The sequence below is a fragment of the Erpetoichthys calabaricus genome, chromosome 16 (genome assembly GCF_900747795.2).
Source record: "Erpetoichthys calabaricus chromosome 16, fErpCal1.3, whole genome shotgun sequence".
NCBI lineage: Eukaryota > Metazoa > Chordata > Cladistia > Polypteriformes > Polypteridae > Erpetoichthys > Erpetoichthys calabaricus.
This window is the reverse complement of record NC_041409.2, coordinates 56,234,934-56,251,905: the sequence shown is the minus strand read 5'-3', so window position 1 is coordinate 56,251,905 and position 16,972 is coordinate 56,234,934. Positions and strand designations below refer to the sequence as shown.

The following is a 16,972-nucleotide window of genomic DNA, read 5'->3' as shown; positions in this document are numbered from 1 at the left end:
GGCGGACGCACCAAAGCGCATGCGCACTGTGCCGCAGCGCCCCAGAGTCAGTAGGTGGCGCCCAAACAACACAACCTGTAAACTAAACTTGCTCTAATCCACTGTGCCAGCAGTCTGTGTGGCATGTTTGAATCACATAACGGTAATTCAGTAACAGAGAAACAAAAATGAGACCGCATGGATAAAAACAATAAACGGAGGATCCTACAACGCGCTTCACAAACACCAGAACCAAAGAAGTCATGGCTCCAAAACGAAACACCTCAAGTAACGGAAATAAACGATTACAAATACAAAACCGAGCCCGTATGGATGAAAACAATGAACGAAGGCACCTACAACGCGCTTCTTAAACACTACATGCAAGAGAGGCACGGATCCAAAATGAAACTGCAGAAGGGCTACAAAGTCGTTTAAAAGGTTTAAGATGTTCAGTATTCCAACAAAGGAAAAGCCAAAGACAGGAACGACAGACAGACGCTCAACAATTCCGCCAGTTAGCTGAGAACGCATTCTATAATGAGTCCACTGTTCATGAAAATTCATTGGGATTAATGAGTGTCATTTGCAGTCATTGTCATTCACTTAACTTCCTTGAAGAAAAAACTGGCAGTACAACTGATGAGTTTACACGTTATTGTCAAAGAGGTCAAGTTAAGCTGCCTCCTTTGGATAAATATCCTGAATATTTATGGAAGCTTTTGACTAACAATGTACCCGAAAGTAAAAGCTTTATGGAATGCATTAGATCCTACAATAGTTCATTTGCCTTTGCATCTACTGGGGTAAATATCAAGCCACCACCTGGGAATGGCCCATACTGCTTTTGCGTGCGTGGACAAATATTGCATCGGATTGGAACAGTGTACCCTGAGCCAAATCACCACCGCAAATGTGCGTGTTACATCTAGATGATGCAGTATATCAACGAATGAACCTTCCTGAAAACAAGCAATGCACAGAGCTAATAATGAGAAACATAGCTGAAGTCAAAAACAATCACCCATTAGCAAACTCTATAAAAATGCTACATGAGGTTGAAATAGAAGCCAATACAAAAGCAGAGGCGGACGGTGTGGCACCAACTACAATTGCCTTAGTGCTAATAAAGGACAAAGAACAGGATCTGAGACGATACAATGTTCCCATCGTTAATGAAGTGGCAATTGTGTTTCAAAGTAATGACGGTGAGCCTCCGTTTCACCGCGATACTGTCATGCATTTACGTCCTGATGGAACCAACCAATCTAAATTCCAATGTGTGGACATTTGTTTTCCTAAACTTGATACTTTGACATACCCCATTTTGTTTCCAACTGGCCAGGAAGGATGGAGTGCTGGAATTTGCAGATATAAAAAAAAATCAAGCACAGAAGAGATCACGGGTATCAATGAAAGAATATTTTTCCTACAGACTCTCAGTAAGAGACGAGTTTAATCCATTAATCAATGCAGGAAAGCTAACTCAACAATACATAGGTGATGTTTACGTTCGAGCAGAATCAAATGATCTCCAATGGATTAAAAACAACCAACCTGCACTGAGGGCCGATAACTACAAGTCGCTGATGGAGTACATAAATCGTGATGCGGACGTGATAGATCACCCTGCTGGAAAAGCGGTTATTATGAGTGCAGCGTGCACGACGGGTTGTACAGTATATATGCACAGATGCCAGAGGCAACAGGCAAGTCGTTCACACTACCACCGCTGCCAAAAGCAAGACTGCATGAATAAAAACAATACACGAAGGCGCCTACAACGCACTTCTGAAACACGCCTCATGACTAGCAAAATCGTACGTCAACGTCGCCGCCATACTGTGAGTGGCACTGTGGACGCACCCACCCTCCATGATATTTCATCCCTACAAATATCGGAGGGAACAGAAAGTGATTGCCATTCTTGGATTTGCAATTCTTTCGAGAATCGCGGGGTTGCTGGTATAATTATATAAGTAGCTCAATGCATCTGAAAATGTAACTGCATGTTTATAGTGTTAGACAAAAAGAAAAACCAAAGGGGGTTTTAAAGGTCACTTTATGCATAGGTTATACAAGTACAATAGTAGACCAAGAAAGTGTGACAAAGGATGATAGGCATCAGAATTTAGTATTCTCCCTTGAAGGCATTATTATTTTACTTTGAAACAGGACACCTGAGAACTGGAGATTTGCTATGTATGTAATATTATTTGGTATTATCCATCCATCGGTCTCCAACCTGGTTATACAGATCTGCATCACGGGGACTGAGTGTCTATGCCTACTGCATAGATAGAAACCATGTCAATTAACCTAAACTGCCCAGATTTAGGATGTGGAAGAAAAACTGGAGGACTCAAAGATAACCCACATAGATAAGGGAGAATGTGCAATTCAATCTCAGGACACTGGAGTGGTGAAGCAGCAGTAAACCACTCTGCCATAATGTGGGCCTGCTGGTACTATTTTAAACAAAATAAATTTGGCTTAACATTTAATCTGAAATTAAGAAAATAATAAATAGCTAGTAAATAAAGAATACAGGTAAGAGATGTGAAACTTCTCACAGATATTCAATTCAAAATGGTTACACTTTTAAAGAAGTTTAAGAAATAAATTAAACATTTAATTTGAGATATAAATCATACAAAAATATTTTCCCTATTAAATGGGACTTAAATACTTTAAGCAACATGCTAAGAAAACTTGAAATGTACCTAAAACAAATGCATATATTTTACACACACACACACACACACACACGCACACGCACACACACAACAGCATATATAAAATTTGAAAAACAACTGAATTTCCTGCTTACTTTTCAAATAAATACTAATTTTGACAGGTGAAGAAAATATATTAATAGGAATTTAGAACATATTTCTTCATCACAAATAAGAGGAAAGATTTTCATGTCTATCTTTAAATGTGGCACAGACAGCTGAAAATCAAATCTATATTAAACACATTTCAAATAAATTTGACATATAAATATTACAAATTTGGTTTGCCAATGGATTTTAGTGATATTGTATGGTTTACGTATGTAAAATAAATGAATGAAATTATTAACCAGACTTTTACAATCTTTTTTATTTTAGTAAAAAAAAATATAATTAAAAGCTGCAATTAAAATAAAATAAATAATCCTGAATAACTGCAAAAATGTTTACAATCAATTATGAAGAAACCTACTGATTCAAGAAAGGCATCAGTAGTACTACACATTATACAAATAATTAATTCACTGAACAGCAACTGTATGTCAATTATTAGTAACTAAATGACTTCTGTAAAGCAACTGAAAACCTATTCATGTAAGAAGACTACTCTCCAAAATAAATTACAACATATGCTTGATCTGAAAAACAAAAGTGACCTGATACAGAAGGAAGAAATAATGTCAAATTGACAAGGTAATTTATTAAATGCTTCATTAAATTGTGTATACACTCGATGTATTTCTAACATTAGGTTGCCAGAAGCAATTCATTTTTTACATTTGTATAACTAATTTACCCGTTATGCAGGCTGTGAAATCTGCTCCACAGGCCACTTGGCGAATAGCTTTTCCTTGCAGCCTTTCAACTCTCTTTGGTTGTCTGTAGGATGCCTGGTCTCCATGTCCAAGCTGGCCAACCATTTTCGCTCCTCCCTGCACATTCTAATAAATGAATAAGCATAATTTTATTAAATGCCTTGTTTTCACAATTATCTAAATTCATTTAAGATATTGTACTGTAGGTTGCATGTTGTTTGCACAGAATGAATATGATAAACAGTTTTTCATTTTTTTCTTCTTTTATCTGCATACAAAAGCATTCATGTTCATTAATCATTGAAGACTTAAAAAGGTGTATAACGACAGACAATTCCTGAAACCTTTGTGCAATTTACTGCCACTTCATAAGTAAATCAAAACTATTAATAAAGTAATGACAATTTTAATACTGTTGTATCATAACCTTTTGTAGAATAAAAGTATTATCAATATGCTATGCTTTAGTGCAGTATGTAATGTAATATTACATGTAAATATTTCAATTTTGCTTTGAACGGAATAAATTGATTCCTGCTTTTACACTGTCATGCTGTCCTTTCTCTTCAAGCCACTGTTATTGAACCACTCAGATTAAACTGATTTTAAGCTGTCCTCCACAAGTTACTCAAGAAACCAAATCAAAACCACGTATCAAAATAATTATAAAAATCTACTTGCAAGTACCTAAGAAACTAAGATGTAAGGTTAAAACACATGCAAAATTAGACTGACTAGGTGACTTAAAATATTTTCTCACAACTATTCATTACAGAAGTAACTGAGGAAAAGCAATATATTCTTAAAAGTAACTTACTCGCAACAAATACATATATATGATATAGTCCTGACAGTAGAATAAATGCTCCAATACATTTTTATTATTATATTTTCTTTATTTTAAAATATGCATTATAAGACAAGCATTTTAACAATCAAAAACACATACTGTAGCTATAAAAAAGGAAAAAAATTCAGTCCAATCAGAAAGTGTCAGTTCCATATATCACAGAAAGAGTTAATATATGTTAATCTTAAATCAAACTAAATCCTGACTCTTGCTGAAAATATAATAGTATTATAAATTTGTTATATATTCTCACATTGATTAAAACAAACAGTTTAGCCGAAACACTGACAAGTTTCTGGCAGACATTTTAGAGTAACACATTCTTGCCAAATTCTAAAGAAGTTCAGCATAGTTCCATGTAAAGGAAATTTCATTTTCTTAGATTTAGGTAAAATATCTCTCTATTATACTCAAAAAATCCTGGGACGAGACGAGACTTTTTTAGCCTGGGACGAGACGTGACTTTTTCAGAGAGATACTTTCATGTCCCGCGAGACGAGACTTTGTGCCAAGAGATTTAACCACGCCCGGGGCGGGAAATAAAAGACAAAGAGTAGATGACGTTGTAAAGAATTCAAAAATGTTGGTGCAATACACATGCAGAGCAGGTTAGAGATAATGAAAGTACTAAAATTTTAAAGTATCAAAAAATGATAGTAAAGATTGCATTAGCACAAATAAACAGAAATTATTATTCCGTGAAATAACAGAACAGTAAAAAGAGATTGAATATATTGTTTGGATTTAAACTTTAAGTCAGAGACTTGTAGATCGTCTAATTCAAGTTGCAATCAGGGAAAAGTAGTGTTTCTTCCCAATGAAGAGGCGTATCCACGAGAATTAAAAGATTTGTTGTTTGGTGAAAGTGAAATCCACATACACGAGCTGCACAGACATGAAATGGCTGGCGCGTAGCACAAGGCCTGGGGTTTGGGTTGGCAAGCGAAGCGAGCAATGGGCGAAGTTCCCTAGTAATACATATATTTTCCTTTGAGTTATGGATGGTATCAAAACACAAACAGTTTATTGTAGAAAATCATAATGAGCTTATCACTAGATAGATTAATTGTATTTTACCTAAAATAATCTGAATTTATATTGTTAAGGAGCAAGTCAGTTTCTGGGCTTGAGTGACTTGGTGCAGGCATGAATGGTACAGTAAAATGGTAACCACAACCTACTCTATTAAACACTTTTTCTTAATCTGCAGACACTAAGACTTTTGGAAACTCATTTGCTGAGGGAGTGTATGTCAAACAAGTGATGAATGTTTGATGATAGCTAACCTGCCTTAAGTGAATCCAGTTTGATTTTATTATAGGCAGCACTTTCTCAATAACTTTTACCAATACCTTTACATCATTATGAAGCAATGAGACTGTTCTATAAAATGCACATTCTAATTGATCTAATTTATCAAGAAAGGTATTAGCATTGCCTACTTTAGTATACTCTGATGTATACAGATTTTTAATATTTCTGAAATATATAAATTCTTACTTTATACTCCGTAAACATTATCCCATAAACATTTTTAATCTCTGGTCATCTGTTTCACAATTCCTTTTATGTATTTGTTGCACTAAAATCATATTAACTCCATGCTCATAATAAGAGTAGCAGGACATAAAGATTGATTCCTCACTACTCCTGTCATTAGAGATTAAATTCACTTTGTAGTGACAATCTTTTTTATACATACTGCATTATTAAGGGAGTCTGCAATTTCTTCATCTTTCAGAGAAATCTAGGTAATTATGATATATCTGATGTCCATCTAGTTTTTACGTTATCATTATGAAACCGTTATGAAACCTCATCCCTTTATGAACTTATTTATGAGAGACCATATTCGGAATTTCAGCAAGAACTTTACTAAATATTTTAGTGTGGTGCATATACAGTATTTAAAACCAAAATTATTTTACCCTTTTTAAATTTCCTATCATTATAATATAGCACCCTTATGGGTCTTTTATTGTCTAAATAGCTATGAAAGAGATTTCCATATGGATCAAAATTTTCGACTCCCTGTGTCTTTTTTTTTTTTTTAAGTGGGGTAAAATACTTGTCCAGTCTGTCTCTTTATAAGTGAAACTGATCCCTGAAAGGTTGTTAAATGAGCCTCATAGAACTGAGATGTGAGAGCACTTGTTTCATGTTTGAGGCTTTAAACATTCCAACATACTAACTTTAATGAGCAGTGAATACTACACATTCTTTGGTTTCCACATTTCATCTTTTTCACTTTTCCGTAAAAGTTTACATCTGCAAATGTCTAGTCCCACCATTGATTGTTCAATTGCACTTGCAATATAGGCTTTGAAAAGAATGTATAATTTTCTACTGCTACTACCCATACTCTGCTCATGGCAAATAAGGCTACAGCATACCCAAAACAAACAACAGTGATCAAAGTTGATACCAGAACTATGTACATTAATTGTTGTGAAAATAACAGTACTGAAAAGTTCTTGTAAGAGATTTTACAAAGCCTATTGCCTATACAATTATTTAATTCTTTGGTGATCAAATGTTTATTTAAATGAACAATGATCTTATGTACAAGTGAAACACTTACTGCCCAAGTGTACAGCTCCTTCTCAACAGTCACAACCGCAAAGTGAGTTTCTCCTGCACACACCTGATGGGCACTACATCCTCCTTTGAAAGCATCTTGTTTCTGTGGAGTAAACTTACCACCTCCCCAAAAATAAACTTCACTGGACCGAGAGGTTACAACAGCAATAGATGTTTCAGTAACTGTGCTTAACCTGGAAAGGAATTACCAGCAATTAGTTATGGTTCAAAAAAATATGGAACACGCTTCACTGTCATTGAAAGGCTGTGTGTCCTAAATTCTTCAGGTTTCGCAAGATGATTCTAATATTTTTCTAACTTGCTTCATAATGATCAAAGACAGGGGGCTTATGTACTTGAGACAAGTAGTAACATGACTAAAATATATTGTGACATACGCAAGCCGTCATAGCAGCTTACTGGATCTGAAACTTTAGAAGGACAGGGAAGTATGACAGTGAAACACTGTCAACAGCTTTTATGTTCTTTCCTCAGAGAGAAGTAGAGAACTTTCGGGCAAAAACTGATATCACTTCTGCCCCGCCTACTATTCCATCCAGTGTCCTAAACACAGTAAGTAAAAGTGGGAGACAACATTCATTTTGGACCGTGATCCCTTCGAGGTCAGATTGACTTTCAAAGAGACTAAAGGCTAAGTCATATTTTGCGATTTTTCTGGCAATTTCTTACTGTATCCTTCATTTACACAATCTTAGGGAGTCAGAGGCAGTCTAAGTAGTCTACGACTTGCTCAAATTTCAAATTCAAATAAATCTGATTTTTTTTTAGCTGTACGAGTGTTGTTTGTGTGCATGAGAGCTGACAACCAATGAATGCTTATCTGGAAGTATAATGCATTAATTATATAGCAACAGGATTTATCTTGGTTTCATTTTTTATTACACAAAATCTATGATTTTGGCAGGGATGTATAGACTTCTTATATCCACTGTACTGTACCTAGATCTACAATTAAAGCTATTACTGAATTCTTAAAATTAGTCCTAATTAGGGTAAACATCAGAATTATGTCATATGGCTTAACAATAAGCTTTCATGTTTAAGAGCAAATTCTATGTGCCCAGAAAAGAGTACTTGAAATCCAAACCGTGGAAACCACTTGCATAGGGGAATTGTAATGAAGAATATTCATTAATATATTTAGGAAAGTACTTCTAACTGCCATTTGTGTAAGCACCCAAAAAATGCATGTTAAAAAAAAAAAAGAATATGTACACCTTACCTTGGTCGTTTATTAGGGCCATTTAGTCTGCAGACCTTCTCCTCTAATTCTCTGGAAACACAAAAAGTAGGGTATTGTATGAGATGCTATTTTACTACATAAAATGATAAAACAATATGCTGTATTTATAATTCTATTTGAAACATTAAATAGATATGATAAACACTAAAGCACTATATTAGCACTGCTGTAAACAACTTTATAAAAACTTACAGTCTGCGTTTGTATAAAATTGGAAGCTCGAGTATCTGCTCGGCTGTGGGTCTCTTATCTGGATCCTAAAAAAAAAAAAAGAAATTTATGACTAAAAGCAATAACAAGTACAGTTTGAAGCAAAGTATCACACTGATTTTTTTAAATGCTTTTAAACTATGAGGAGGTGAAACAATCAAACAATTTCAAGTTTTATTCTTCCCTCTCCAGGGCTTATTTTTTGCAGTTTGGGAAAAGAAGGCCAAACTCTTTAATGCATAAGGCTTAACTTAGGAAATCTCTAGATTTGTAAAAAGATCTTTTTTCATTTACTAATTAATAAAACATATTAAGTCAAAAAACTGAATACTGTACAGGAATATGATCATGAAAGCAAGCTGTTGAGCATTATATGCAACAAAACTGCAAGGATATACAACTGTATTCTGAAAAGGAACCAACAGCAACTTTGATGCCAAAGAACTATTAATAAAATCAGTTACCTTCACAACAAGTCACATGCTACATTTATTTCAGGATTATTTAAATTTTGAATGTTGACAATATCCATTCCGCTCTTTTCTGGCATTGTACCCAACTCTCATCTTTCATCTTGTGAGCAGTGAGCTCATCTGACAGATCCACATGGCTTTGTTTGATCGAGCCTGACTGCTACTAGACAACACAGCTTTAAAGATCATCGAGGTACACAAGCTTCTCACCTCACCAAGGTGATAAGCTGAGATCATGGACTTCTCCTTTGAAAAGAATAGCTTTGTCCTATCAGCTAAAGGATGAGCAGCTATACAAAGCAGATCATGTATCTTGTGGTCTTTTTCAGAACTAGGGTAGAAGTGATCATGAAACAGAGTAACAAAATCAGTGTAGTGGCAGCAGATTTTTGGATATATCACCAGTTTGTTATACTGAAGATGTTCTCTTTTTATTCTTTGCCTTAAGGGTACTGTACATGACCAATTGAACTGTGTTATTATAGGTTTTATTCTTTACAAATCACATAAATACTTGAGTTTTCAATATCGGATCAGAGCTCTTGTAATACATTATGCAAAAAAAGTGTTAAAAAAGTAGCATATTTCTTTATTGAACAATGCTTGCAAGTGCTGTTAAATCAAGTATTTTTAATGGTAATAATTAGTTGGGTAAATGTCAAAGAACTACTGTATTTTCAAAAGAACATCTACTATACATATGTAGTACAATATTTTAGACTAGGTATATTTTTTACTACATCATTTACTGATGTTTTTCTATCATCATTTAAACAGAACATATAAATCATTGCTTTCCTCCCATTATTTGATAATCCATCAAGCTGTTTTGTAAAATGATTACAGATAAAATTACTGACACAAAGATTACACTCTTAAACTTTTGCTCAAATCAAAGCATTACATTTTTGTGTACCCTAAGGCCCTTAATCTGCAATTGCTTCATCCTGGGTATGACGTTAATCTGCATCCAGCCCTGCAAGCAGGTCCTCCAACTTACAGGGAAAACTTGGGGGTTGGTGACAGGACTGGCACTCCAGCCACCGTAAAAAACCTCACACTGTTCCAATGTGGTGCTGAAGTGTCACCTGCTGCACTCGGGTCCCAATCCAGGTGGATCACCATGTGGTGGGTGCGGCAACACGCTATCAGCACATGCTCCCAACCTTACTCTCTTCTCTAATAAAATTGATCTTGCATTGGTTGGGATAACAGCATAGTGTGTCTCATCTGTGTTATCACTAACAAATACAATTACTTTAATGCACACTTACAAAAAAAAAAATATATTCAGTTTTTTCAGTATGGAATAAAAGCACAAAAATTTTATTATATTGTCTTCTTATAAAGCGATACTAGAAAAAGCATACTAATTCTTGTCATTTATACACTTAGAAAAAAATGTTTAGCCAAAATTGAGCTCACATTTTCATTTGTGTCTTGCTACACACCTGATTTAAGCAGTCATGCACAAGGTTAATTATCTCTTCAGAGAATACTTTGGAATCCATCTCCATGGCTCGATTTCCTTGTACAATCTTCACACATAAGTTTAAGGGGTTCTAACCATGAAATAACAAATCAGTTAAATTAAAAATAAATAAATAAATAAAGTGAAAATTGCTCAACTGAGTGGTTTTGCAGTGATAGCATTAAAATATCAACTAAACAGGTCTTTAAGATCAGGTATGCTGTTTCTATTTACACCTGAATCTTACACTCATAAGGAGCCTATTGTAAAACATCTGCTTTACTAAACTAAATCCAGCACCTGCAAAAGTTAAGATGGTAGTTTCGATCTCAGTAGTAGTTACATTTAACAATATGATACAGGTTTGCACAATAAAATAAAAAAATCAGCACTGGAAACCTACTGTATCATTTTATGAGGGTAATTAGTCTAGATTAGCAAATAAATGAGTAATATTATACTGTATTGACCAGCTTACACCATGGTCAAAGTTATTTAATTGTGTAGTGAAATGGTATTGAACAAACAGACACACAGATAATTGCTACCCAATAAAAGACAAACTGGGTTTAAAAAAATGACGGAAAGAAAGAAAGAAAATTACAGCTAAAAAGCAATTAAAAATCAAAACTCATACTGTTGCATCAAATGTTCTTGTCAAAGTCAATAGTTCAAAGATGACACAGCCCAGAGCCCAGATGTCCGATTTGAAGCTGTATTTCACACCTTGACAGAGCTCTGGGGACATGTAATAGGGGGTACCTACACACTAAGAAAGAAAAATGAAACTCAGATTACAACATATTACATAAGAACAAAACATATTGTGTACACTTTGTATTATTTGGAAGATATTGTATTATATATATATATATATATATATATATATATATATATATATATATATATACACACACACACACACACAGTGTCCTCCACTATTATTGACACCCCTTGCAAAAATTAGTAAGAAGGGTTGGAGAAAAAAAAAAAAAATGCTGTTTGCTGAAGAACCGTCATCTTGCACTGAAAAAATGAGAAACATCTGACTTTTAATTAAAACACGTTCATTCAAAGAAAAACAAAGCCCTCATCAAGAAATAAATATTTTTTAACAAAAACACATTAATGCATTTTTTTTAATTTTCAAACTACATGTTTGCAATGTCACTGGTTCCATTTTACTGTCAACCATACAAAAATGCTTACTCTCAAATAGCTAGAAATAGCAAACAGAAAAGAAGCAAAAGGAAAGAAAAAAAATACATTTCCCTTGGCTGTTCATCTGGACAATAAAAGGACAGAAATAGATAGATAGATAGCATAGTGTTCAAGGACAAAATGACAGAACAAGATACGCTTATTTATAAAGTTGCTTTTTATCAACAGCTGCCCAATTGTTAACTTCAATTACAGTGTGCTATTGGCAAAGCTTAACAAATTAAAACAAGACAACAGGTTTGCTCTCTTTATTACTCTTTAACAATACCTAGTTCGGTTTAAATAACAGCTTACATTCCTTAAGAGAATTTATGTTGTATCAGGAAGACTACCAAATGCAATAATAGTGTAATGACATTTTTCTACACAAATGCCAGTGATAAAAACGTTTTCAGCATCCATCTATCCATCCATTATCCAACCCGCTATATCCTAACTACAGTGTCACAGGGGTCTGCTGGAGCCAATCCCAGCCAACACAGGGCACAAGGCAGGAAACAAACCCCGGGCAGGGCACACACACACACACACACACAACCAACCAAGCACACACCAGAGACAATTTAGAATCGCCAATGCACCTAACCTGCATGTCTTTGGACTGTGGGAGGAAACCCACGCAGACACGGGGAGAACATGCAAACTCCATGCAGGGAGGACCCAGGAAGCGAACCCGGGTTTCCTAACTGCGAGGCAGCAGCGCTACCGTGCTGCCCCTTTTCAGCATCTAGTATAATTTCAGGAAGAAAGAGTCAGAAAATATACTGTGGTGAGAAGGTTACATAATCTTAAAATACTGAAGCAGGTCCAATGATACTTACAGTTTCAGCCATAGGATACTGAGAATTCAGCTGTTTAGCTAGTCCATAGTCTCCTAATTTGATCAAGTTGGTTTTTGTTAGAAAAATATTTAAGGTTTTGATGTCCCTAATTAAAAACAAACACCATGTCAAATTATTATTAACTTTCTTAACATAAGACTATCTTATCCAAAATGTATCCATGCAAACACATTGAGTTTAATAGGGTTTTTTGAAATTAACTACATTTTTTAAAATTTTTATCAAAACATCTCTGGAAAAAAATGATACATTAAAATCAAAACAGAATTCAAAACTAAATTAAAAACTGGAAGCTTGCCAATAGAATACATTGACAAGCTCTTACCTTATGCTTATATTGAATTACAACATAATGGACTTTTTTTTTTTTACATTTTGTCCAACATCAAATAAAACACCACCACCAGTGAAAATGCAAATCCTACTGCCTACCAGAAGCCAATATTTTTACAAGAGCATTCCAGAACAGGATACAAGCATACAAACTGATTAAAAATGTTAAAAAGCTAAGGTGGAGCATTAACTAATACATGAGCAAAAAATGGAAGTGAAGATTTTTCTCCGTGTAACGAGCATACACGTTATCATACTAACACATTGTTGTTAAAATAAAAGCATATCACAAAAGCATAACTCACAGCATTCAAAAACAGAAAAATCCAGCAAAACATAGAATACAGAACTGTCTTATTTTTTTATTCTGACAGTTTGGAGTTTTAATCAACACTTTCATAAATAAAGTTCTACATTCAAATTGCCTACTGAAATAATTAACTCTTTCCCTCAGAGTTACATGCAGGGTTGTATAAGCTTCATTTTAATATAGTACACTATGAACAACATGTCTAATGAACACATAACAAAACCGCAAGGTTAGGATCAAGGAAAAACATCAATATACCTCAGTGGGAAATTCAACTGGTAACATGCATAACAAAAGAAAAATAAACAGAAAAAATGCAGATAGAAAAGTTTAGTAAAACACAGAAGACAAATTCTCATGCAACATATTGAACTCTATTATAGTTTCTATTCAACTCCTCTTTACCGTTAAACTGCCTAAACAATAAAGAATCATATAATCTCTCAAAGTGACATTGTGTTTATTATTCTACACTGCACTATTTAATTAATTGTAAAACTGTTAAACGTAAATGTATAAAATTAAGGACAAGAAGGACTGTTGGGGATTTGATTAAACTTTATGTCTGTAATGTCTACACATTATTGATCCACTGACTTTTCATTAGTTCCAAAAATTCTGTTTAATGCCTTAATCATGTTTACTAGCTCATCTTTAAGCTAATCATTTATGTTTTCAAAACCCAGACAGCAGAACAAAAGACAAAAACTGCACAAATCAGATAAAGAGAATATTTGAAAAACTAAATCTATCATTCTCTTATACAGTACCTATTAACTGTAATGTAATACAAATAAATAAAGCTCAAAATTTTAAATGGCACCAGACCAACATGAAATACTGTACTGCTTTAACACAACAATATAAATAGTGAAACTCACAAACCTCATTTACAGTACTTAAAACCCAAACCTAATGATCTACCACGTTTACACTTTTACAGACAACTGCAACGTGAAACATTCAATAAACACAACTGTCACAAGCACTTTAAGCCTCCTTGCTGATAATTTGAGGTTACAACAATAGTATGTGCAAAAAAAAAAAAAAAAAATACAGTAACTATTAAAAAAACTTACTTTATCTAGCCATTGTTCATAATTGTCTTTCAGTTTAACAATAGTGATGATTTTACTTTAGAAGGCACCTTATCTATAAACAGCAACATATAATTATATGCTATAAAAGTACAAGATGAAATGAAAAGCAAAAGACAATAATACCAGTTAACTGCAAGGCAGCATGCAGGACTGAAATAAACTCGCGTACTATGCAGCTTTACCTGTGAATAATTCCTGCTTTGTGAATGTGAGCCACAGCAGATGCTATCTGGTATAAATACCAGATCACGGTCTATAAGTTAAAAAAAAAAAACAAAAAAAAAAACAAAAAAACATCTGATGACTTTTTTTTCACCCACAGTGTTAACATTCTCTTTACTCACATTAAAAATGCAAAAATGCTTACATTTTTTGAAGATTATATTATTATTTCATGCGACAAAAGGTAAAGTGAGGCCAATCTGAATAAAACTGGAGAGATTTTCTATATAATCACATGTCCTAGTTAAGGCTGGCTGACTTTTTCCCCAATGACTTAAAAGCTTTATCTTTCAACTGAATGCAACTATAGTGCTACTCTCCTAGCTGGTGATTGGCTCTTCTTTACTACTTTTAAAGGCAGAGCTATATTGGGGTCATCAAATAGATCTGACCTGGGGCCAGAATCTTACAGTGTAAATAAAGATTGGGCTAGGCCAGGTAAGGTCAGATACATTCCTTGCAGAAAAAGCTCACACACTTTTACACTCCTTCATTCACTCCTGGATATTCTGATTCAATCACCTATTCATTCACAACACAAACTAAGTCATTTTAAACCTAGAGGTGGGCGGTATGACCAAAATTCTATATCACGGTATTTTTCTAAATTCTGCCGGTTTCACGGTATTAGACGGTATTTTTTTCCCCATTCATGAGTGGATGTTAACCACATTTTCCACTGCAATTACTGCAGTAGACTGGCTAAGAATAATCTATTAGACTGTTATGAGAATTGTACATCGTACGAAAAGACATGTTAATGTGCACACAAGTATTAATCCAGGTTTGCATGGCCCCATAAAGTGATAGTTTTCAAGGGGGTGGCACTTAAGAGAAGGAATCACATTGCATGACAGATGCAGTCAAAATATAGAACCTTTAATTGAACACATTTTGCAAAAGCTTAAACTATGATTTTGACAACGAATTTTCAACCATCCAAAGAGGCATTTAGACTTAGTAAAATATCCAGAGGTGTTTGTCAAAAGTTGGATTGCACTGAACACGTCTTAGAAAAGGAATAAATAGTAAATATTTTTTGTGAACCAACTACACTTTCTGTTAATGTTAACAATCTCTGTCCACTGACACATTAAAGTGACTTTTTAAACAATTTTACCATCATTAAACTGCATAATATTTAAACTAATAAATAATAACAATAAAATACATAATAGTATTACTGATAGTTGCACCATTACTTTAAGGCTTCAAGCCCAGGTGCATTACACAGTATTCACCAAATTAAAATAAAATAAAACAAGTGCAACTTGGTGATGACATCTTACCAACTGTACCATCATTTAGGCAAACTGCATTAATATGGACCTTGCTTCAAGCTAAGCTATATACATAAATAATAAAAACTGCAACTTGCATTTGTAATGCTGTTTGTGGTATAGCCCTATGGAAGCGCATTAGGGCCACTGTGAAGAAAAAAAAATATGGACACGGAAGAAAAAAACAAATTATATGTCGAGAATAAATTCGACATGTTGACTATGTCAAGATTAAAGTCGACATTTCCACTTTATTCTCAGTTTATTTTATATTTAAAGTAGAATGTTGTAAACTAAACTTCATCCTAAAATCAATGTTTAATTTACTAGATTTTCTCAAACCCCGTCACAAGTTAATGCAGCACATCAAATACTTTGTGTTAAGTGTTCCCCGACCCAGTCGTTAATCACTACGCTTCTTAAACTGACTTCCTCCGTACTAACAGCAGGCGCCTGCAGCAATCACCGCACAGAATCCATTCACTTCATGATATTCCTGCTCTCTACCAAAACCACACGATAATTACCAATCACCACACGATAAACGTCTTTGTGAAATTAAAACTAGTTATTAACTTAGCCGACGGAATGTTCAGAACTTTAAAAATATCTTCGTTATACATGTTTAATTATGCCATCCATTCAGAGTTGCGCCCATCTCTGAACGAGTCGATAGCACATCGCAGAATGAATACAAGCAAAACATACACTAGCAAGTACAAAAACAAGTACAACTTGGCTTGCAGTATTATTCAGTAGTATAGAAACAGTATTTACACATCTGACCTTTTAAAACTAAAGTATCTCCAGGCGACGGATGTGACTCCTTTTTTTTGGCAAAAGTTCTTCTGTTCATCACATGTTCAACTTTACTTTTAGTTCAGTTTCGGAATGCTCTCTGTCCATTTTCACCACGCGGCATACCTATGCTACCGCCCACTATTTGGTGGTGTAGCAGTGAAAAAGAGCCCTAGTGCAACAAATCTGTGTTTAGCGGTGTAGCAGTGAAAAAGGTCCCCACTTAAACAGTTTCCCGCTGCGCAACATTCCGAACGTCGTTTAGGCAATTTAAACCGGTGTTGCGGTATAAGAAAATCCATATCATAAAAAAAATTAAAAACGGTTTTCGGTATGAACCGGTATACCACCCAGCACTATTTAAACCTATAAAACTTCTTTCTATGCACTATAAGGAATGATCAAGAATATGTGCCACTCGATTTGTTCTAGTGTTATCATTCCAAATGAGCAGCAAACACACTCATTTAAATTCACATTTTGTCTGGT

General features: G+C 34.4%; 1 protein-coding gene across 1 annotated transcript in view; it reads right to left on the bottom strand.

Moving 5' to 3' along the window:
• LOC114667019 (serine/threonine-protein kinase Nek9) overlaps positions 1–16,972 on the bottom strand; it is a 65,705-nt gene that overhangs the window by 31,588 nt on the left and 17,145 nt on the right. Inside the window, exons 4-11 of the mRNA XM_028822089.2 lie at positions 14,366–14,436; positions 12,420–12,525; positions 11,015–11,146; positions 10,358–10,468; positions 8,416–8,480; positions 8,203–8,253; positions 6,961–7,153; positions 3,511–3,655 (exon numbers count right to left, since the gene is read on the bottom strand). Coding sequence (XP_028677922.1) covers positions 3,511–3,655; positions 6,961–7,153; positions 8,203–8,253; positions 8,416–8,480; positions 10,358–10,468; positions 11,015–11,146; positions 12,420–12,525; positions 14,366–14,436 — 874 coding nt within the window. The remainder of the gene's footprint in view (positions 1–3,510; positions 3,656–6,960; positions 7,154–8,202; positions 8,254–8,415; positions 8,481–10,357; positions 10,469–11,014; positions 11,147–12,419; positions 12,526–14,365; positions 14,437–16,972) is intronic.